Below are 24,198 nucleotides of genomic sequence, written 5' to 3' on the forward strand. Positions count from 1 at the left end.
TGCTAGGCACACAGACCCTAACTGGGCCTCACCCGCTGGGGTCCCAGTGCCCTCCTGCTCTGGAGAGGAGGTGGGGCCAGGAAAGGAAAGAAAGCAGGTGGGCCAGGAAAGAAAGGAAAGAAAGGATTCAAGCAGGGCTCAGGCCCAACATCAGTGCAAGTGGGTCTGGAAGGCAGGGCCAGGTAGGCAGTCAGAGGGCGGCTCCCCTGGAGCAGGAGGTGGGGCTCAGACCTTGGAGACCATGAAGCCCCAGGGCTGGCCCAGGGGCAAGAACAGAGGGACCCACCCTACAGCGAGACTCTGCATGCTCCAGGGAGGCCGAGGGCAGGAGGAGATCTGTAGCCTCAGGCCCAGCACTGGAAGGACCCAAGCAGAAGCTTAGCACCAACAACTGCTATGCAGACACTGTGGTTCATATCGTGGAAGATAAATGCCTAAGAGGAGGCCCAAGCCTAGGCAGTGAGAGTGGGAGTGGGGGTGGGGGACATGACTCTAAACAAGGAGACTACAGGGCTCTCAGAAAACCACACACGCAGCAAATTCCAGTAAGGCTGGGAAGGGGTCCCTGGGGTCAGCTCCTGGGGATGCGTGGGGGGCAGGGAGCACCCTCCCAGTCTTCTGTCCTCAGACAGTGGCCTGAGGAAGGGACACCATCTGCCCCCACCATCTAGGCTCCATGGCCCCATGTGGACTCTGGAGAAGCAGCTGACCAGTCCTGCCAGTGCGGGGACCAGCCTCACCTCCAGGGAGAAGGACAGACAGACAGACAGACAGACAGACAGACAGACAAACACGTGCTGGTCAAAACCAGCCTCACCTCCAAGGAATCCCCGGAGATGACCAGTGCACAGTCATGCTTCCTTCGAAAGGCATTCAGCTCCAAGTGGGCCTCCCCCCGGCTGGTCACCTCCATAAAAGGGGAAAAATACCCAAATTACAGTGGATTTAGATTAGAGGCACAGACAAACAAGCCCTGACTTACAAATCTCAGCTAGATCTTTGGACACTTGTAAAATCAGAGGGTCTTTTACACCAAGAAATCCTACTACAAGCTGCTCTTTCAAACGTCTTCTACAGTGCCTGGACTAAATACCTACTTATTCAACATGAACCACAATTTTCCAACCTGTGGCAACTGAGAGCAAGAAACCTACCCGTAATGTCAGCGCAAGTTCCACAATTACACTGAAATAAAGTGAACAGAAGACGCTGGCTTGTCAAGAAAGAGAGACACCACCCCCACAAACTAAGGGCTGCCTTCATGTAGCAAGGGTGACAGTCTGCTGGCTCTTGTCAGTATGTTCCAGAAAGAAAGCATGACAGCTGTCCATTGAACATCTATGTGGCTAGAGGGGCAGTGAGTGGGGGTGACAGGCTCTCCAGGTCACACGTGAACACAAAGGCTGAGGCAGAGCCCAAGAAACGGAGCTCCACACAGCCACACGGCAGCAAGGGGTTGAATGACCTGAAATCTAGGTTTCACTTAAAGACACCTCTTATCTCAGTAGAATGCTTTTATAAAACTACTTATGTGGCCTCTGCCATGACTTTCAACTTATTCTACCAGTTGAAGTAAACCAAATATCTGGAGAATTACATGATTTAAAAGAGTAAAATTGAGTCATCCTGAAATATTAATTTTAGGATGAAAACATTTCAGAAACCAACGTATTAGCTTTTGAGAATCTTTCTGTGGAGATTTTATAGGGCATAAAAGAAATGATATATTACAAGACTGAAATAAAAAAAAGCTTCATGTGGTCCAAAATAAACCCAGACTCATCTTTAAATAGGTATGTTTTAATGTGGAATTTTATTTGTGGGGCTATAACACTGAAAAGTCAACAAAAATTGATCTAAAGTTTTATCAGAATCATTAATAATTTAATTGCAAATAGTAGTCTGCAGGGCCTAATTTGTGATTCTGATGCTTTGAAATAATCTACATTTACATGTAAATTATATTCAAATCACTACTTCTGTAGGTGCAAGAGCTTCATTTGGAACAGAAAGAGACACACAATGTCTGTGCAGCCGCCATCAATCAAGACCCAAGAAACTTTTATTTTCTGTTTGAATCAAATTTCATCATAACTAATAGATACAGTAAACACATAAATTTAGATCATTTCTATTAATTTTCCTTTGATCTAATTAAGGAAGAACATTTAATCTGAAAATGGTAGTCAATTAAACTACTTTGTATTTAAAGCTTATCTCACAAAAGCAGCCCCTGGACCACATGAAGGGCGTATAACTAACAGACAAATGTAATTTTTATAAACTGAATAGATGACTGCTGTATGTCCATTTTAAAACAGATATTTACTTGTTAATAAATGATTCTCATAGTACAAGAGAAAAATACTTTTGAATTTAGACCTTGTTTCGCTCTATCAAAAGCAGCTCTTTATCGTATTTAATATATGTAACTAACAGAAATCTCTATTTTTTAAAGTTTTAAAAATTACATTATAGTTGATTTAAAATGCTGTATTAGTTTGAAATCTATTTTTATAAATTGAATATGAAAATTTTCTTTAAAAATGGATATTTAGTAATTAATGAATAATTGCATATACATTCTCACAAAACCAGTAAGTTTTAATTGTAACATAAGACATTTAAAATTCGAAATGCTTTAGACCTATACTTACTGGTCTGAAAACGTGAGTGTCCTGCGTCCGAGACACCAGGTGTGAGCTCTTGGCAATGCAAGTGGCCGTCTCTAGTTTGTCACCTGTCAGCATCCATATCTAGGAAACAACTTAAGCTGGTGAACCCCGCAAACTATCACATTTTCATCTCTTAAACGTGTCTATCCTTGAACAGATATCTGCACATCTACCTTTTATATAGCATCAAGACTCACCACAACCATGGAAGCAACCCAGTGTCCATCGACAGATGGATGGATAAAACGAAGGTGTTCATGCAAACAATGAATATGAAAAAGGCAGGAGAAGAGTTCCCGCTATGGTGCAATGGGATTGGTGGTGTCTCTGCAGCAACAGGACACAGATTCAATCCCTGGCCCAGGAACTCCATATGCCACAGGGTGACTGGGGGGAAAAAAAGGCAGGAGATTAGGAGATTCTGACTCCCCCTACATTGTAGACAAACGCTGAGGACATGATGCTGAGTGAAATAAACCAGTCTCAAAAGGACAACTACTGCATGATTCCATCTAAGTGGGGGCCCTGGAGGAGTCAGATCATAGAGACAGAAGGCAGGAAGGCAGGTACCAGGGCTGGGGAGGGGCTGAGGAATTAGTGTTTCATGGGGTCAGAGTTTCAATTTTACATCAGAGTGAAGGCAGATGGATGGTGGTGGTGGTTGCCTAACAGCGTAAGTGTACTTAATGCCACTGCACTGTGCACTTAAAAATGGTGAAGATGGTAAATTTATGTTATGCACATTTTACCACACACACACACAAAGGCTCTGCCAACTTGCTTAACAGAAACACTTCAGAGCAAAATGGACACAGAGGCCAAGATCGGGAGGCACATGAAGGACAGGGCTTTCGGAGCCTGGTGCTGAGGCTGATGAGGGTACCTGTGTGTGTCACAAGAGATGTCTACACAGCCTTTCAGGCCAAGTAAGTGGGCTGGAAGGATTCCAGGGCTGAGGGTTTGCAGAGCTGGGGAGACCCTGCGATCCTTGTTCTGACTTGGGAATTTTCAGTTGAAGATGAAGGTGCAAAATGGGTAAACGGGCAATGCTTACGCCGAAAGTTGTTTGTATCAAGTAAGTCATGTCAAATAACACTACTTTCACTTAAAAAAAAAAAATCACACACACATATAACGTGTATAAATACACCTAGACTGAAAAGAGAGCAACATCAGGGCAGTTAATACATAACAGGATGATTTATCTATATTTTATAGGATGGCAGAAAGCTTTCAGTAATTTCTTGTTATCATTTGCACTTTCAGATGTCTTATGTATCATATATTAATATGCATTTTTGGAAAAAGGAAACAAAAACCTTACATGGTATACTGATTCTCGGCATAATCTACTTGTGGCTTTTCCCAGTGTTGGTTTGAGGATTTGTGTTTCTTATTTATTTTACACGTCTTTTTTTTTTTTTTTTTTTTTTTTTTTTTTTAAAGTCCGCACGTGAGAGGCATATGGAGGTTCCCAGACTAGGGGCCAACTTGGAGCTGTAGCTGCTGGTCTGTGACCTACACCACAGCTCATGGCAACACTGGATCCTTAACACACTGAGCAAGGCCAGGGATTGAACCTGCATCCTCATGGATGCTAGTCAGATTCGTTTCTGCTGAGTCACGACAGGCACTCCCTATTTTACACATTTATATTAACTTTACTGAGCCTGGACCTAAGGTTACCACATTGTCATGACAAGACTGGGAACAATTAATGCCAAAGAACAAGAACTCCTGCTGCTGACAACACAGGGCTGAGTGTCACCTGGCTGAGCACCACCTCTAAGGCCCAGAGGTTGGGTGGAATCACCTTCTTGAGAAACGAGATGGGAGCCCACCTCTTCAGAGAGAAAGTCTTACTCTGGAGTTTAGCAAGCAGTTACTACAAATACACAAACCTCTATACAAGAAGCATTCACTCCGTGGCCATGCTGACAGTCTAGCAGGGACACTCAAGAGCTAGATTGACTGGAAGCTTATGGAAATTATGACAAAATGAGCCAGTCATCTGCTTCTAATTAATCACATCTCTGCACCCACATCTTTGGCTGCACAGTTCAAACCATCAGGCTCAGAGCACCTAATGTTCTAAGTCTGAATTGCGCTCTTTAACTCTGAACTCTCACCTGGACAGGAATGTGGGAAGCAGACCCACCTGAGTAGTGGGGAATCTCCAGTGTCCCCCCAGCCCCAGACTCCAGGATGGCGGGGATGCACCCCCGTCTGCACGTCACATCAAAACTTGCCGAGGGCACATTTTATTTGAAGCTGAGCACAGCTCTGCCTCCTGACATCTTCCTCTGGTCGCTCTCTGGGCAAGCTAGATACAAGGATTTCTTTTAAAGGCAAGCTGTACTTTTATCATCTTCAACAGTGGGCCTGATCCTTGAGGCAGCAGTGAGGTACACTCTCCCACCCAGGCTATAGCTGAACTTTGAGCTTCCGTGAGAGCACAGGAGACAAGAAAGTAGAAACTAAAACTGAAAACTAAAACTTACACCACAAAGTGCTAAGTTTCCCTGTAGTCAAAGACAAACTGTTAAAAAAGAACAGAAGGATGGCAGGACAGCAGGACAGCAGGCAGGGGCAAGAAGCATTGCGGTTTGTGGAGAAAATCACCGCACATCAGTAAAAGAAGACACACAGTGGTTTCTGAGTAACCTTCGTCACCCCCTGGTCCTGCCACATAAAGCTCTGTGGGACACTGCGGCAGCTGTGGGTGAAGACCAGCACCTTGCCAGGCCTGCATCCTCAGCAGGGAGGCTTGGGTGTGGAGGATCCAGGACCAGGAGCGAGGGAGAGGGCGTGGAGCCTGCCTGGGAGAAGCTGGGGTGGGTTGGGAGGGCAAAAGCTGTGAGGACGCCCCCAAGGGCCCACTGTGTCTGCGAGACAAGGGGGCTGGCCTCCGAGGAGACACGCAGACCCCCTGCTCACAAAGCCCCTCACTTGCCACTGTCTCAGCTGAGTGGCACAGGGCAGCCTCCAGGCCGTGGACAGTACCTTGATGCCGGCGTTTCGCAGCATCTCCAGGGTGGGCCTCACATCCGCCTGCAGCTGGTCCTCCACGCCCGTCAGGCACAGCAGCTCCATCTCGCGCTCCAGGCTCTCCACCACCGCGGCCACCTTGAGCGCCCTGTCGTGGAGACTCAGCTTGGCCTGGCTGTATCGGCTCTGAGGACAGACAGGCTGTGCTGTTGGTCATGCAGGACCCACGAGGACGTGATCATCCACTGGGCTGCCTCCATGATGCCCCTTTCCCACAGGTGGTAAGGGCGCTGGTGACGGGATGCCTGCTCACCTCGAAGTCCTGGTACTGCTCCTCCGTCAGCGCCCGCTTGGCCACCACAAGGGTACGCAGGCCTTCTCGGGCCATGTTTCCACACTGGAAAAGGAGATGCAGGTCACACACGGCCCAGCCTGACCATGACAGCAACAGGGCCCTGAGGCCTCGTCCACTGCTTCCTGTGGGAATGACCGCGTCCCTCTGTTGACTGAGCTGGCCAGTCCTGCACCTGTGTGGGCACACACGTGAGGGCAGCGGGCGGACAGTTGGGGCTGGCCATGGCCAGAGGACCCTGAAGGCTCGCATCTCACCTCCATACCACCTGACCATTCCTCCCTCCCCTGGGGGGGGGGGGCCCTGCTCTTTCTGATCTACAGGGTGGGATGCAGAGGGAATGGCCAAGTCGGTGCCACCCTGTGCTCCCTGGACAACAAGCAAGTTCTTCTCCCCCTCGAATCAGGCCTTTCCAAAAATGGGATTACAGGGGCTGAACTGAAGCTGGGAGGTCTTGGAGGCTGACCCCTGGCTGCATGGGATGCAAGGAAGGTGAGGCCAGGTAGGCAGGAAGGCCTCGAGTGGAGCTCACAGGGCAGGATGGGGAAGATCCTGGACCCTAAAGCCTTCCCCCGTACTAGCTGGAGGACCACCAGCTTTCCTGGGCCTCAGCTACCTCATCGGTCAGCATGGTTGAGAGCAGGGTTGTCCCTGGTCAAGGGCTGACCTTGGGTCGGGGACCAGGACCCCTTGTACCAGGTCCTGTGGTGCCGGTCCTCTGATCTGTAGTAAAATGGGCGGGTGGCTGGGTGAGTATGTGGGCAGCTGCAGTGTCTGATGGGTGGTGGATATTAGTTTGGGGACTTGGGGTGCAGAGGCCAGCGGGGCAGCTGGCCGGACCCAGAGGGGCCGCACCCTGCAGGGATAGGCAGAGCCAATGGGCACTTAAAACCAGAAATGGAAACACATCCAACAGTCTGAGAAAGATGTCCACTCTGCTCATAATCACAGAAAAGTGCTTCAGGGAAAAATCAGAGCAGTGGAGATGGCTCGAGAAAGGCTGATTCTCCGCTAGAGGGGTGTCAGACTGGTGCAAACTTGTTTGAAGGCAATGGGCAACTTCTCTCAAAACACCCCTGCCACAGTTTACAGCTAGAAGTGTCACCTGTCCTGTTGGCAGTGGGCTGCTGGACGCAAAGATGCGGCAACACAGGTCAGCAGGAGGCAGTCACAGCCACCAAGGGAGTGGAGATGTGGAGTGTCTGATCTCCTGGGACCACGTGGACACCCCGCCTGGCCCAGGGACACCCTCTGCCTCCACCCTCCCCGCTGCCCGGCTGCATGCACAGACCCTGGCATCTTCTGTGTCTGGTAACTGCGCCCTCGTACAGCAAAGCTCATTAACTACACTCGGTGACGAAGTATTACCATCTGTGTCCTATCAACGAAGGACCAACCGGGGTTCGGGGTTTTAAAATTCTTTGCTAATCCATCCTGTGATTAGATCTGGTGCTTCCTGTCCCACACGCAGGCTGTGTCGGGAGGAGGGCAGACAGGTCCCAGCTCACAGGCCCACCTCCCAGTGCTCGGGGCCCAGGGATCTCGCTGGGCAAGGTCACCGTGCCCCTTCCCTGGCTCCTGCCCCAATCTAACCCCGTGTGTCCTTTGGAATAAAACAGCACGTCTTCCCCTGGAACCTGGGCACCACATCTTGCAAGTGGGTGTGCTCACTGCAGGTTTGACAGAATTGGCCCTTGCCCTCATAGGAGAAGAAATGCTGCTGTGTTATTTTTCAGTATTTGGAGAACACAACTTTACAGCCATGAATCCAACTCAGGAGCTCTGGTGACACAGGAAAGCTCCCTGTAAACTGGGCTGGGTTTTAAACAAAGGAAAGGCTTTAGCACGGTAAGGGTGTTACAACAAAGACGAGGGTGGAGGCTCAGAGGATTTATCTGTGGAAGAAAATATAATGTTGGGAATAAATGTGCAAAGGATTTTTAATAAAGTTATCTTTGTGAAAAACAATCTGACATTATCTGTCTGTTGCAAGACATTTATCGATTTGACCTCATAAAGCTAAATAAATTAAACAAGTATTTTATAATTAATTGCACATCATTATGACCAAAAGTAATTTTTATGGCATTTTACTAGGTCTTCAGGGAATTTAATTTATTCATGTCCCTGATTAAATTCAGTGCCTGAAGGAGCTATTGATTCGTATGGCCAATACCATCATGGCCATGGGGGTGTGGCCCCTGGCCTGGCAGACGGTCTCCCACCCTGAGGGCAGGGGCACTCTGGGCCCCACCAACAACATGTACACAGTAAAGAGGGTCTTTTTTTTAATCTTTCTATTTGACTGTGCCTGAGTTCCTTGACCAGGGATCAAACCTGTGCCACAGCAGTGACAGTGCTGGATCCTTAACCTGCTGAGCCAACAGGGAACTCCAAGAGGGTCACGTTTTTAACTTTAATGGTTTAGTGTTATTTTGAAATCTACTTTTTATTAATCCATGCATGTAAACAACAAATAATTCAACCTCATGAAGCTAAATACAAATCATCTCTGTTTAGGGAGAATCTGACGAAATATTTGTATCTTATTTTCCATGTTTAAAACGAATCCTATGCACGAATTAGAATTAGACTAAAATTCTAATTAAGATCGTCTTGTAAATGATTTAGGTTACAAAATAAATATCATATTAAAATACACCTTTGGTTATATACACAATATTTCAAAATTTTTTAGTGAATGATTAGTAGTAATGCTTTCTATTTTTCACTCATGTAAAAAATGCATTTTTTCACAAGAACCCACTTACACGTATCTACTTGCACTCACACAGAAGCCCCAAATAGCTATTGTTTAACAGCCTTTCCGTCCCCTTTGCCTTACAGACCTATCAGTATCTGGTTTGAAACCTGGCATCTCAGTTGGTCCAATGAGGCCAGTGAGTGTAGTATGTCAGAGAAAGGCGCCATTTTTGCCACTGTCCCAAGTATCGTGAGGACATTTCATACCTCCTCCTCCAGCCAGTCATTGTATTGGACGATGGTGGACATGGCGACGTCGGCACCTTTCATGTAGAACGTGATCTCTGCCGTGGACTCGTCCTGTGACAGAGGAAGCAAACATACGCTGAGGCCACGCTGCCCCCTGCAGGGAACAGCTGCTCTAACAGGGATGCGCCAGGACACGCAGTTCTCCCAGAAGCTACGCCTTCCCGGGGAGGCTCTCGGACACTTCCTACAGGGCTACGTTCCCCCCCTGAATGCTCAGGCGATCGGGACGGAGAGCAGGAGTGAGGTCTGAGAGGCCGTGCTGAGGCTTCTGAAATCAAATTTGTAAATGAATACACCTTGGATGGCAAGGTGAACACTAACTCTCTCAAGTTTTCACAGTTTGACTGAATAAGATTCCTAGTGTAGCACCTTTTGAGATGTATTTGTGGTATTTGCTAGAATATTTTTAATAGGGGTATATTTTAGCAACTTCATGGTCCTAAGTCATCCTCAATCAAACTCCTCTGCCTGCTGCTGTGCTAAACAGAGCAGCGTGAACTGGTTTCAAAAATTCCCAAGTAACACCTTCTTACTCTGCCTGAGTTGTCTTTAGGAAAGCTGCATTAAATCACTACCATTACAGCCACGCCAGTTTCTCCACATAAATTATTGGTTTGGATTTTATTTTTAAAAACACTGTGAGAAGCATAAAGCCCTGGAGTGAGTCTGAGGTGGCCAGTGTGGCATCAGGGCAAGGCTGAGGGAGGCGCTGTGGGGACGTGGCAGATACCCTGATGATGACCCCCACGTACCCTGACAATGACCCCCATCCTCTTGCTCTCAGAGGTGAAGGGGAAGGTCTGAAGGATGCAGTAGGTCAGGATCTGGCCGCTGGGCGTCCTCAGCTGCATGGATGTGAGGTCTCTGTTGACCAGGGTGAGGCCACGCTCTCGGTCCACTGCACCAGGGCCACCTGTGGGAGACCAGTGAGACGTGAGGCCACTCACTCCCCAGGAAGGGGAGCCGCAGGCTGGCGGTCAGCAAGCTTGCTTTGACGCCACCAGGCGAGGGACCTGGACTGGCTCAAGGAGGCCAAGTCCAGCAACTCCCTGCTATGGGGAAAGAATCCGCAGTGAGACAGAGGGCCTTGTTCTTGCTGAGAAACACCATTAGTGACCACACTTCTGTGCGGATCTGTGTCACTTGCTGCCTGGAGTCCAGGTTTAAAAGATTTAAAATGCAGGGCGGTGCACCTGCCAGGCTGGAGGGTTCAGAACAGGGCAGGGCTCAGCTCGAGGGTGCCTCTTGTGTCTAAGTCACAGATAAACTGGTGACTGTGGGGCTCCACAGTCAGTGTGCCTGCAGGGAGAGCAGGCCTGGGGGCCAAGCCCAACCCCAACAGTTAGAAGCCCTGTGACCTGGTCCTTTGCTTTGCTGGGGCTCATCTGCCTTGTCTGCCAAGTGGAAAAAGTATTTCAAGTCGTCCTAAAGTGGAAATGATCAAAGTAAACACCCTGACATGTGGCAAGTACTCAAAAAGAGATCATTTATTATTAAAATGTGAAAATCATAACTGGAAAATAATTTTTGGCATTAATAATTTATGACTAGTATTTTTTAATGTCAATAAGTATTTTCAGAGAAAAATTCAATTTTCCTTTAAAAGTAACTTCACTGTAAGAAATTTATGAGTTGATGCACGATGTGTTGCTCTTGCCGGCAGGCAAGGACCGTGTGCAGACAGGCACTTCCTCCACTGGCTGCCAAACCCAGGAGACGTTCGTAGTGGCCGGCTACACAGCTGCCTCCTCCCCATGCTATGACACAGCCACTCCTCTTCGAGGCCCCAGTTAACTGCCCATCTCCCGGAAACTCATGAGTGCAGACAACACCAAAGGTAGTGGGGGCCCCCGACTCCTGATCCCTGCGCCAGGCATCTGCTGAAATGGCTTCTCCTGTCCCAGCTCTGGGTAGTTTGCAGCAGCAGCAGTGATGTGTGTGCTTGGTCTTGCTCCTGAAGTTGAGCCATGGGCTTCGAGATCAGATAAGGTTACCTTTCCAAGGACACATACAACTCATCCCGTGTGCATGTTAAGCGCTACACAGTGAGTCAGTGTGGTGCTTGCACTAGAACCCAAGGTCCCTGGCCTTCCAAAGTGTCACTAAGATACTGAAGGCCAAGGTCCCCATGTCATGCTCCGGTGATCTAGGTCTGTAATTTAGAAGATCAGCAATAGGCTCCAAGTTACAGCATTAAAAAGAGACAGAAATGTCTCAGAAGTGAGAACTCACCCACAGCGGGCCAACTGACAACCTCACAAGCCACTGCAAGTGTCAAGTGAAACTCCACACATTGTTTCTACGCAACTTCTCCATGTCTGCAAATGATCCCCACCCCAAGGTTAGTTTTCAGCTTGCACAGTGAAAGGCTACTATTACATCCTGACCTGTAAATTGTATCTTCCTGCAAACACCCTATCATCTCACGGTGTCCCGCTGCAGTCAGGACGCAAGGCTTCTATATTTGGCAACTCCCATCTGTTTATTATTTAGTTTATGCTTGGTTTCACAACCCATCTGAGGTAGTGGCTTATAACAAAAATCAGCTTGCCTTCTGATACCTAGCCTAGCATTCTGTACAACTGTTTTTAGTCAGTAATCATTTTGAGGTTTAACTCTATAATACCAACCAGAAGAAAGGGAGTATTCAAAATTTTCACCAGAATGATGCTTTAATTACTGTTGTAACTAATGTAAGTTGCTTAGCGCTGGGCATAACTATCTCTGATAATGTAAAATTAAACATTTCTGACAGGCCTATAAACAAACAGCCACAAAGGATGAGCAAGAACACGAAGAACGTCAGGCCACCCGACACTGTGCAGTACCTTCTCGGCTGCCATGTAGCCCCACACAGAGCCCCAGGCCCACAGCCAATGGGACAGCTCCTGGCTTGGAGCTTCCCACCTTGTCTCAGGGCAGTGGGGCTGGAGGAAACCCACTCAGAATTCAGGACGTTCTCTGTATGTTTGACATAATTAGTGATGCTCTTTTCAGAAGGTTCTTGGGAATGACTTATATCCAGTGATATTAAACACAGAATTCAAAGGAAAGAAATTTTCAAACAGTTTGACTCTATTTTCTTCCTACAGATGTTGCAGCAATGAGAACAAAACACTTTCTGAAAGCATGTAAGCCTCCTACTAAAGCAGCATGAACAGCATTGCCGCAGTGTTGAAGACATTCCGCAGGTGACTGGAGGGAAGTTAGGAGTTTAGGCTTTGCCGGCCAAGTGTCCCCTGGGAGCCGGCACGTAGATCCAGGGAAAACAACAAACTCAGAATTCCCCTACGACGGAAAAGACCGACCAGTTACAGAGCTGGACAGCAGCAAGGTGAGAGTGCAAACAGCCTTGGAGCAAGCCTGCAGCTTCCCCAGCTTCTGTGGCCACACACCTGTCCCAGGCATCGGCATACTCTCTTTCCCCAGGTCCTGGGCTGGCCTCTGCCTGCCCCCCGCTGCTGGCTGATCCCCTATTGCTGGCTCCCTTAAGACCCGGGCCTTGCCCCTTCCTCACTTTGCAGGCACGTGTCTCGCTGCACCTCGGCGCCCAGGCCCCCATCCCTGTCCTTTCCACTCAAGACTCAGGAACCAGAACTACGTTTCCTGAATCATCAACGAGTGTTCTTATTTAAGGTGATTTAACAGTGGCAAGTCCAAAGAGACACCTAAGATGGGAGGAGGGACGGAATCATTTCTGAGTGTCTGCTTGTGTGAGGCCCTCTCATGTCCTGGGAAGAGACTGGGGAATGAGGCTGGGCTGGGTAATATGGGCTTTGAGTCTGAGAATCTGCACCCTCCCTGGGAGTTACCAGCTCGCCTTTAACAAAATGCCAGTCACCCGACAGAAGCTGTTTTATGGTACTGCGCACTCAGTTCTAAAATTCCAAAAATTCACATCTATTTTTGGTGACATAGTTGTTCAAATCTTGTGCTGTTTAAACTGAGTGGTGGTTTTCTCACTGTTAAGATTTGGGAGCTCTTTACATATGCTTTTTACCAGTCATTTATCAGATATTCATTTTGCAAACTTCCTACAAATCTATGGTTTGTCTTCATTTTCTTAATACTGTCTTTTGAAGAATGTGATTTTTATCAAGTCCAATTTATCAACTGTTTTCTTTTACAATCTGTACTGTTATGTCCTACAAAATCATTGCCTAACTCATGCCTACAAAAATTTCCTTCTACGTTTTCTTTTAGAAATTGAATCCTTTCAGGTTTTTCATTTAGGCATATGACCAATTTGATTTAATATTTGTAATAGTGAGAGATTGGTTTAGGCTCTTTTCGCATATGGCTGTTCAAGTGTTCCGAGCCCCATTTATCTAAATGACCGTCCTTTCCACCCTGGATTTCCTGTCCATCTTTAAAAAAAAAAAAAAAAAAATCAGTTGACACCTTGGTAACAGAAAGTCTTGCAATCCATGTGCACAACAGATTCTCATATATAGGCTGTCCCTGATTTTCCTTCATTGTCTTATACTTTTCGGCATACAAATCCTACACACACTTTAGATCTATCCCTAAGTATTTATTGGGGTTTTTGTGCTTTATAAATGGAACTTCAAAATTGTTCAATTTCTAATTGCTCTTTGCTAGTATATACAAGTAGAAGTAATTTTTGTGTATGGATATTATCATGTGCAACTTTGGTAAATTCACTTATAACATCTTAGTAGGGTTCTTTTCAGTACAGCCTTTGGGATTTTCTACGGAGATAATCATATCTATCTTTTATTTTTTATTTTTTATTTTTGACTATTTGCTATTTCTCAGGCCGCTCTCGCGGCATATGGAGGTTCCCAGGCTAGGGGTTGAATCAGAGCTGTAGCTGCCAGCCTATGCCAGAGCCACAGCAATGCCGGATCTGAGCCGTGTCTGCAACCTACACCACAGCTCATGGCAACGCCGGATCCTTAACCCACTGAGCAAGGTCAGGGATCGAACCCGAACCCTCATGGTTCCTAGTTGGATTCGTTAACCACTGCGCCACGACGGAACTCCAATCATATCTATTTTAAAGAAAGAGAGACAGTTTTGTTTCTTCCTGCCTGTCTTGCATGTCTTTTGTTTCTCTATTCTCACCTCCCTGCTCTGGCCTGGAGTCTGGATGATACTGAGCAGATGTGGGAGGTGCACGTCTTGACCTTGTTCCAAACACTAGAAGGAGATTGATTACTTCCCCTATTAAATATCATGTGAACTGCAGGTTTTCATAGGCACTCCTTATTAGGCTGAAGAAGTTCTCTTTCATTCCTAGTTTGAGAGTTTTTATAAGGAATGAGTGTTTGATTTTGTCAGGTGGTTTTCCCCCCTGAAGCTAACGAAATGACGGTAAGGATTCTCCTCTTTAGTCGGTCCATAGTGAAAACTACACTGACTGATTTACAACTGCTGACCCAACTGTGCATTCCTGTGATAAGCCCCACTAGATCATGGTGTATTATCTTTTTCATATATTGTTGGGTTTTACCTGCTTATGTTTTTAAATTCATTTTTGCATGTATGTTCCTAAGTGCTATTGGTTTGCAGTTTCTTGTATTGCTTTAGTCTGATTACGGAATCAGATTAACACCAGCATCACAAACTGAGCTGAGAAGTATTTCTCCCCCTTTTATTTTTTGGAAGAGTCTGGATACTAAATTATTTCCTCTTAAATGTTTGGTAGATTTACCACCAAAGACACCTGGGCCTGGAAATTCTTTGTGGGAAGGTTTTTAGTTGCAAATCAAATTTCTTTAAGAGGTAAAGGCCCTGAGACACACTTAGGATGCTTTGGTGACTGTTAGAGAGCTGGCCTAGGGATGATCTGAAATCTCTAATATATGTCAACATATAAGCCTATTCTCCTTGGACAAGTGCGCTGAAATCTCTATAACTAGGAACTACTGGCTTCCCACCCAGTGCCCTCACCAGGGGTCTTCTGTGTTGGTAAAACATAGATTCATAGAAGAGTAGTGTGAAGATATTAACTTATTGAACGATGTATATTTCATTATACACATTTAGCTAAAACATTATAATACAAATAAACTGTTTTTAAAACAGATCAACTATCTAGAAGTAATGCAGTGAATTGGTGAGAAATTTTTAATTCTACTGATTCTCTTTCAGTAGGTTTGGGAGAATTCCATACTTTGGAGGGTTTTAGAACTTCCAGATAGTTCTGCAGGATGGCGAGGGCTGACCATTATTTGAACACTGTCGGGCAGAAAAAAACAAAACAGATTTTCCTTGCCCTTGGAGGACACAACTGTACTTTCTGTGCTTTGCTCATAATTGCAGTGAGGCACCTCTTCCAGAAGTCGTTGAAAGGATTAAGTGAGTGGATGGAGGTCACACAGTGAGAAGCAGTCAGTGTTAGCTGTTGTTCACACGGCATATTTCTATTTAGGTTCTATTTAGGTTCATGACTGAGTGTTTTTATGGCTGAGACTTTGCGAAATGGGGTGGGTTTGGTCCTTAGCACCACAGGACCACCACCCATGGACCCGTATTCTCACTGAGACAACATACTGAGACCCCATGAATTCCAGTGCCTCTGCAGATGGTTCTTTTGCTTTCCTAGACATAGTCTTACTGTGTGTAAGGGATCACTTTATTTCCTTTTAATAATTACAATGATTTTTTTTCTGACATCCTGTCTTGGAGAGAACTTCCAGGACAATATGAAATGGCACTGACAGCAGATGTGTTTGTCTCACTCTTCACTTGGAAAGACTAAGTGTAGTTGGTGTGATGGTGAGTGCTGATTTAAGACTGGAACCATGAATCAGGTTGGGAAAGGACCTCTCTATTTTGGATTTATTACTACTGTTGGCTTTGTGGTGTTAGTCAGGAATGGCCCCTGACTTTTTAGCTTATATGCTTTGAAAGCCTCTAATGGAAATGAGATTATCATGTGACCTCCATGATATAAAGCCATATTAATATATTTTCTAGTATTGAATCATTCTTATATTCCCAAAATAAATGGCACTTTGTCATGGTCTCTCAATATACTTTAAGTTTGATTTGTTTGCATTATTTTAGGATTTCTGTATCTCTGTTAATAAGGTTAATCTATAAATTTCTTTCTTATTGTGTGTCATCCTGTCAGATTTTAGAATGTAAGATTAATTTGGCTTCACAAAATGACTGAAAAGCTTTAGAATTTTTCCCTTATTTCAGAAAAGTTTTTATAGTGAGGGATTTTTTTTTTTTTCTGGGTCAAAATAACTGACCTATAAAACTGTCTGGTCCAAAACTATTTTTTAATGACTCTGAATCACTCTTACTCAGGTTTTATACAGTCCTTTAGACTCCACTTTACTAATTTCTATTTTTCCTGAACATAGTTATTTAATGAAGTTTCCAAAAATATTAGCATTTGGTCTGTGTTTTAATATTATCATATAAAAATTAAGGCTCATCTATTATACACTCTTCATATGAATAATTTTATGTATGAATACTTAGTCTGCATTCACTATTTTGTATTATTCACTATTTTTGCCAACACTTTTTCCATTTTATTTACCTTTCAAAGGATCAGCTTTTGAATTTACTGCTTAATCATTACTTTCATGTTTTCCTTTATCTTTTCTTTCTCCTACTTTCCTCTGGTTTTGCCTTTTTCTTCTATACTTTTTAGTTGGATGCCAACTTCACTTATTTCTTTTTACCAGCCACCCACAAACATAATGACAAAACATCAGTTATTCCTCCTTCAAATAAGTACACATAATAAAATGAATTTAAAACTATAGCACACTGTATACATTAGGGTAAACCCAAAGGCAATGCTGAGGGTTGCTTATGGTTTGTCATAGATTTTTAGCTGCTTCTTGCACATAAATGTCCATATGAAGAGATGGTACCTACATTATGAAATCATATTAATATATAGGCCTGTGTCACACTGTGCCCTGCTTACTTGAGTTGAGGACCCTGGTGCCCGAGGATGTCTCCTGAGCTTACAGGTGCGGACGACCATTGGTGACATGGGCTTAGGCAGCTTTCTCCAGCTGCACTGGAAACACAACTCAAGAGGCCTGGATTTTAACTTTGTCCAGGAATTTGCAGGCAACGTTAATGCTTTTGCTAAGCTTGCGTTTGCTATGTTGAGGCTGTAGAGAAAAAGAGACAGGCAAGCGAAACTCTACTCTCTCAGAGAAAATGAAACATTGATCACTTATCATAAGAAAAAGCGACTGGGGCCAAAGCAGGCTCCACATTCTGAATATGAAATCATGCACTCACACTTTGTTTGACACCCAGCACTTGCTGCACTTTTAAGCACCGAACACACATCCCTGAAGGTGCTCAGTGACATACCTCAGAGCCTTCGGGGACTTAAAGTTTATTCCTGAGAATTCCACTATTTGTAAATGCATCTGTGCAGGTGCACAGGTAAGGTAGAAGATCCTATTTTCAGGAAAATGAAAAATGAAGAGCTGCTGCAATATCAGAGACACAAAAACTAGCACATTCTACTCAGTAGCTCATATTCTTTATGAAAACTAAGATGGCACAGGAGCTACAAACAAACAGAGATTGTGGGAGTCCAGTGTTGGTACAGAATATGTGAAGCCAGTTAAGTTTCCCAAATGAGAAGGCAGCTCGTTAACCATTCACGTCAGGATAGGTCAAAGCTGAGGGCAAACAAAACATCAACTGAGCCACTTCCCTGAGTAAAGCCCCAGGGTACAATATTCTAAGCTCTCTATTCAATAAAAAATGCTTTTAAAACAGTATTTTGGTGATTGGGAAACAGTCCCATCATCTGTCAACCTAACTGCAGCAAAGTTCAATAAGCAAAATTACGACCTGTTCAGATGGTTTTCCTTGGGCTTTGGCGACCTGCAAACACTGCATCAACAGAGTGCCTTAAAAATTATGATGAAGCTGGAGTTCCCAGCATGGCTCAGTGGTTAAGGAACCCAACTAGTATCCATGAAGACGCAGGTTCAATCCCTGGCCTTTCTCAGTGGGTTAAGGATCTGGCATTGCCGTGAGCTGTGGAGTAGGTCACAGACACAGCTCAGATCCTGGATTGCTATGACTGTGGCATAGGCCGGCTCAGATTTGACCCCTAGCCTGGGAAACTCCATATGTCGTGGGTGTGCCCCTAAAAAGACAAAATAAACCTGCAAATTTTATGATGAAGCTGACTCCTTTCATTTTGAGATTTAAAATGTGTTAGTAATTTCTTTTTTTCTTTTTTTTTTTTTTATTTTCCCACTGTACAGCAAGGGGGTCAGGTTATCCTTACATGTATACATTACAATTATGTGTTAGTAATTTCTTAAAGGTTATTTAGTTGTCTGCCATTTTTAATTACTGTCCAATTTCCAAAAGAGAAAGAAATTTTGAAGTAAAAAAAATGTAAATATAAGATTAGCAGTGTTTAGTTCTGGAAATCTTTATATCACTGAAATCCCTCTCTATCCTGAATTCCTAATTTAAGATTTCAAAAGTGTTATATAAAAACTTAAAGATAAAAAATCCCAGAGCTCCTGCTGTGGCACAATGGGATCAGTGGCATCTTGGAAGATGCTGGGACGTGTGTTTGGATGCCTGGACCAGCAGAGTGGGTTAGGGATCTGGTGTGGCTGCAGTTGTGGTCGTGACTTTGGCTCTGATTTGACTCTCGGTCCAGGAGCTCCACATGCCATGGGGCGGCCAAAAATGACAAAAAAAAAAAAAAAAAAAAAAAAAAACCCACAAAAAACAAAAACCCAAAAAACCATACCTCAGATATTTTCAGCAAACCTTGTATTTATTTTTGGCAGGTAATAAGGTAAATATGTAATATAGGACTTTTAAACCTTCTAAGAAAATTTTCCTTGGGAAACATCTGTGATCTAAATTCCCACACTCAGGGCTGGAAAATAATTCCAATATGTAATCACATGGACCTGGCGAGAATGTCTAAAATGCAAGACTATGAAAAGCAACATGCAGGAGGAAGGGAGGGACCTGTGTGTGTCTCAGGGCCCACCCAGGATGCGGAAAGGGCACCATGCAGCTCTTCTGCACCCTGACCACCACCTCGTCTGCTGTGAGCACCAAGCCATGCACCTCTTCCTAGGTTCCCTGTCACCAAAGAAAACATGTGACGCCCAGTATGCGATGCCAAAGGTCATACTGACTCTGGCCGTAGAGAGATTTTTATATACCTGCTGGTTGTCTCAATCTATCAAACAGAGTGGTGCTGATGGTAGGAGGGACCCTGAGCTGGGATGGGGCCCTGAGGATGAGAGCTGGGAGGACTCATGTTCCCAGTCCCTAGCTCCCTGATACAGGACTCGGACATGTGGGCTTGGCACAGCCGATATCACCACAGGCATGGGCACACCCACAACCCCTGGGAGGAGAGGCTTTGTGATTCACAAAGGGGCAAATGCATCCACCCCAAAGCCCCGTGGTCTACACCGTGGGGAGGGGCTGTTCCCTGGCCTGCCTGTGGGGGACGTGGCCCTAGGGCCCATATGTGTGTCAGGCTTATCCGGGTCACTGAACTCTCTATCCCCTTCCAAGCCCATCAGCAGCACCTTCCTACCACCTCCTAAGCCAGAGTTTCTGTCGGCAGAGACCAGTGTCCCGGACACAGAGCACAGCACAGTGGACATATCGCTTGGCTGGGATGTGCCTTATAGTTTGTACAGAACCACAAGGGCGCCTGGAGAACAAAGACTGCCGAGGCCACAGTCGCTCAAGATAGAGTGGGCTCGAGACTCTGCTTTTTCTTCAGCTTTTCTCATTCTTTTTGGTTTGGCACAAAAGCTCTAATTATAAAAGTAGTAAGGTTACTGCAACGATCCCAAATAGTAATGTCATGGTGTTCAGAAAAGAGCAGCGCCCTGGCCCCCATCCACAGGCGCACCAGCCCTCAGCTGCTTAAGCTTAGGAAGATGTTTCTGTTGGGCATGGCTGGACAGAGGCCCAGGGGCCAAGGTCAGGCCTGGGGTCCCGCTTGCAAGGCCCGACTTGAAGGCCTCATGCTTGGAAGTCACAGCAAGGCCCAGGCACGTGCTGTGAAGCAGGAAGGTGCTGGGTGCTAGGGAGGCACCCTGGGTTCTGGAGCAAACGGATGCCAGGGGAAGCCGTATGGCCATGTGACCCTGAGGTCACAGAGTGACCGTGGGGAAGAGAGGAAGCTCAGCAGGTTGTGGAGGAGGAGTGAGCACCAAGCTTTGGCAGACGAGTGACCAAGAGGCTCTTCTCATCTTTTCATGTTGGAAAAGATGAGCTCTCACCTGTGTACTATTTCTGCACCACCTTAAGCTCCTGCACAACGAACTTGTGATAACTTCTAAACTGGTTTATTTGGGTTACAGTAAGACAACTTCCTGAAAAAACATAAATGTAACTGACTCCTGCCAGACGGCCAACCTGTCTGGCCCTTGAGCATGCCATGTCTGCTTCCTCCAGCATTGCCACCGTGAAGAAAGCGGTTCAGCAGCTCTGGCGGGACTCTGGGCTCAACCGCGTGAAGGTTTCCCAGGCAGCTGCAGATCTGAAACAGTTCTGTCTACAAAATGCTCAACATGACCCCCTGCTGACTGGAGTCTCTTCAAGTAACGAATCCCTTCAGACTCCAGAAAGTCTGTTCCTTTCTGTAGTAAGGTTTTCTAAACCACTTTTCATGAACCAGTGAATATCCCAAGGAGAGGTGAATTTGTAGCCTGTATAAAAGCCTATCTCTATAACACGTGCCTTACTATACAAAACAAACTTATACTTTTGTCAGTCCTTAACATCTACCTCTCTGAATTTTCATGAATTTCTTTTTCACAAGGGTAATTATTTTATATGCACTGGCAGCAGCATACAATAAAATACTTAGAATAAAAAAAAAAAGGCTGGGAGAACTAGACAGCTACATGGAAAAGAATGAAAGTAGAACATTCCCTACCATCTCACACAAAAATAAACTCAAACCAGACTGAAGATCTACATGTAAGACCAGAAACCATGAAACTTCTAGAAGAAAACATAGATAGAACACTCTTTGACCTAAGTTACGGCAATTTTTTTTTTTTTTTGATCTGTCTCCTGGAGCAAAGGAAATGAAAGTAAAAATAAACAAATAAGACCTAATTAAGCTTTAAAGTTTTTTGGAAACCACTGACAAAATGCAAAGACAACTAACTGAATGGAAGAAAATATTTGCAAATGATACAGCCGATAAGGGGACAATATCCAGAACATATCCACAGCTCATCTGCTCAACATTAAGAACAGACAAGTCAAATAAAACATGAACAGAGGACTCAAATAGACATTTCTCCAAAGAAGACATGCAGATGACCAATAGGTACATGAAAAGATGCTCAACATTGCTAATTATCAAGGAAATGCAAATCAAAACCACAATGAAACATCATCTCACATCTGTCAGAATGGTCATCATCAAAAAGACAAGAAATAACAAGTACTGGTGAGGATGTGGAGAAAAGGGAGCCTGGTGCACCGTTGGTGGGAATGTAAATTGGTATAACCACCATGAAAAATAGTATGGTGGTTCCTCAAAAAATTAAAAATAGAACTACCATGTGACCCAGCAATTCCGCTCCTGGGTATATATCTGAAAAAAATGAAAACACTAATTCAAAAAGATACATGCACCCCCTACTATTCACAGCAGCACTATTTACAATTGCCAAGATATGAAAGCAACCTAGGAGTTCCTGTCGTGGCACAGTGGTTAATGAATCCGACTAGGAACCATGAGGTTGCGGGTTCGATCCCTTCCCTTGCTCAGTGGGTTAACGATCTGGTGTTGCCGTGAGCTGTGGTGTGGGTTGCAGACGCGGCTCGGATCCTGAGTTGCTCTGGCTCTGGCATAGGCTGGCAGCTACAGCTCCGATTAGACCCCTAGCCTGGGAACCTCCATATGCCGCGGGAGCGGCCCAAGAAATGGCAAAAAGACAAAAAAAAAAAAAAAAAAAAAAAAAAAAAAAAAAAAAAAAAAGAAAGCAACCTAAGTGCCCATCAACAGAGACATGGATAAAGAAGATGTGGTATGTATATGCAATGGAGTATTACTCAGTCATAAAAAAGAATGAAATTCTGCCATCTGCAACAATATGCATAGACTTGGAAGATATTATGCTAAGTGAAATATGTCAACAAAGACAGACAAATACTGTATAGTATCACTTATACGTGGAATTTAAAAGACACAACAGGTATATAACAAAAAACAGACTTACAGATTTAGAGAATAAGCTAGTGGTTACTACTGAGGAGAGGGAAGTAGGGAGGGGTAGGATAGGGGTGGGGGTTAAGAGGTAAAAACTACTAGGTATAAAATAAGCTGTAAGGATATACTGTACACACGGGGAATATAGCCAATATTTTACAATAACTATAAATGGGAGTATAACCTTGAAAAAGTGTGAATTACTATATTGCACACCTGTAACTTACATGGTATTGTATATAAACTATACTTCAATTTGAAAAAAAAGTAGATACCTATATAACTAAAGCTTCAAAAATAAATCTGGTTTCAAAACACAAAGCAGCAGTAGGAGCTCCGCAAAAGCTGTGAGCTGCTGGTACATTAGGGTTTCTTCTCGTGTCCTTTATGGTGATAACAAGTCCTCTCTCTCCACCCTGGGACCGTCAGAGGTGCAGCCCTGAGCACCAGCCCCACCAGTCTGTCTTCTGCAGCCTTCGACTCATATTCTCAAAGGATGTCAAAGGAAAGATTTATAAGACTCAGTGGTTCCCAGGGGAATGCAGCTTACTGGTTCTCAGAGTGGCGAAGTATCAGCCCCCCAGGCCTAGAGAAGTACCAGCATTTCTAGAACTGAGTGTGTAAGAGTACGCAGAACACAGAAAGGATAAAAAAGTCAAGAAAACCATTAGTCCATTAGAGTAAGAGCCCCTGCCAGGGTACCTACCTGTAGTCCGCAGACAAAGACGTGAGGGGACCTCTGGGAACCATTTGCCAGGACATAGTCATCGTTTCATGGACACAAGAGGAGTGACAGTACCTGCTGTCCCCAGTCAGGAAGTCTGCCCAGATGGCGCTGCCTGTAGGCAAGAGACCCGACCAGAGGCAAGCTGCCCTCATTCCCAGTGTGACCTTGGCCTCCAGGAGTGAGTGTTACCAGACAGCATTCTTCCCTTAGGAAATAAACTCATTACTGGGATCACCAGGCTCCTCTCCTTAAAATATCATACCAGGTTTTTAAAAACCTTGATTAGTGAGTTCCCATTGTGGCTCAGTGGGTTAAGGATCTGGCATTGCCGGCAGCTGCAGTTCCTCTGGCCTGAGAACATCCATATGCTCTGGTGTGGCCCTAAAAAAGAAAATAACAACTATGATTAAACAACAAGGTCCTACATATAGCACAGGGAACAATATTCAATATTCTGGGATAAACCATATGGAAAAGAGTATGAAAAAGGATGTATATGTGTATACAACTGAATCCCCTTGCTGAACAGCAGACACAACACTGTAAATAACCTATATAAACTCCAATAAAGCAAAAAACCCTTTGATTAAAGGTACTTTTTTGAGTGGCTGTTCACTCATAAAATGCAATTTTATAAGGTGTTTGAAGAAGTCCGTCTGCTTACATTGCATCCATGGTTGGTTGATTACTTCACAGAATTCTCAGAAGAAACTTGAGTGGAAAGAAGATAAGAAAACTATATAAAATATACTGAGACTGTATGGGAAGTGGATAAATTAACACTAGCTTTTCTCAACATAAATATCAAACAATGATTAATGTAGAGTCAGAAATGACTAATTTACCATATTCAAGTTTTTACCAATTCTGTCTTCTGTAGATTTTGGATATTATTTACTTCCCAATTCTCTTTTGAAATAGATACACTGTACCTAAATTCTGGCAAAAAGAGCTGGAAATGGAACACACAAACCTGATGACTTACTGTAGAGAAGAGAAAACCGGACGTAGGATGTAGCCTGCAGATTTTATGGAATTGGTCAAACCCCTCTCATACTTTTCCTGTTATGGACTCTGAGACATTCTGAGATGTGGGCATGGAGTCGAAGGCCTGGGTAGGGCAGGGGTCACGCCAGGAGGGCTCTGGATGGCTCTGTGGGCCACGGCTAAAGCCTGCTCTGAATCACTGTAAGGGTCCTTCCTCATGCCCAAGTCCAGCCCTCAGGCCTCGGGGTGATGGGAAGGCAGGGTC

The 24,198-nt window shown here is 44.9% G+C and overlaps 1 protein-coding gene and 1 pseudogene across 1 annotated transcript in view; one reads left to right on the forward strand and one right to left on the reverse strand.

The window, feature by feature from the left end:
* Positions 1-24,198, reverse strand: part of ATP9B (ATPase phospholipid transporting 9B (putative)) — a 205,873-nt gene that overhangs the window by 17,187 nt on the left and 164,488 nt on the right. Inside the window, 7 exon segments of the mRNA XM_013985712.2 lie at positions 818-907; positions 2,658-2,756; positions 5,679-5,849; positions 5,977-6,060; positions 8,986-9,078; positions 9,780-9,913; positions 9,916-9,940. Coding sequence (XP_013841166.2) covers positions 818-907; positions 2,658-2,756; positions 5,679-5,849; positions 5,977-6,060; positions 8,986-9,078; positions 9,780-9,913; positions 9,916-9,940 — 696 coding nt within the window.
* On the forward strand, positions 18,712-20,636 carry LOC102167646 (annotated as a pseudogene).

This window comes from Sus scrofa, chromosome 1 (assembly GCF_000003025.6).
Source record: "Sus scrofa isolate TJ Tabasco breed Duroc chromosome 1, Sscrofa11.1, whole genome shotgun sequence".
Lineage (NCBI taxonomy): Eukaryota > Metazoa > Chordata > Mammalia > Artiodactyla > Suidae > Sus > Sus scrofa.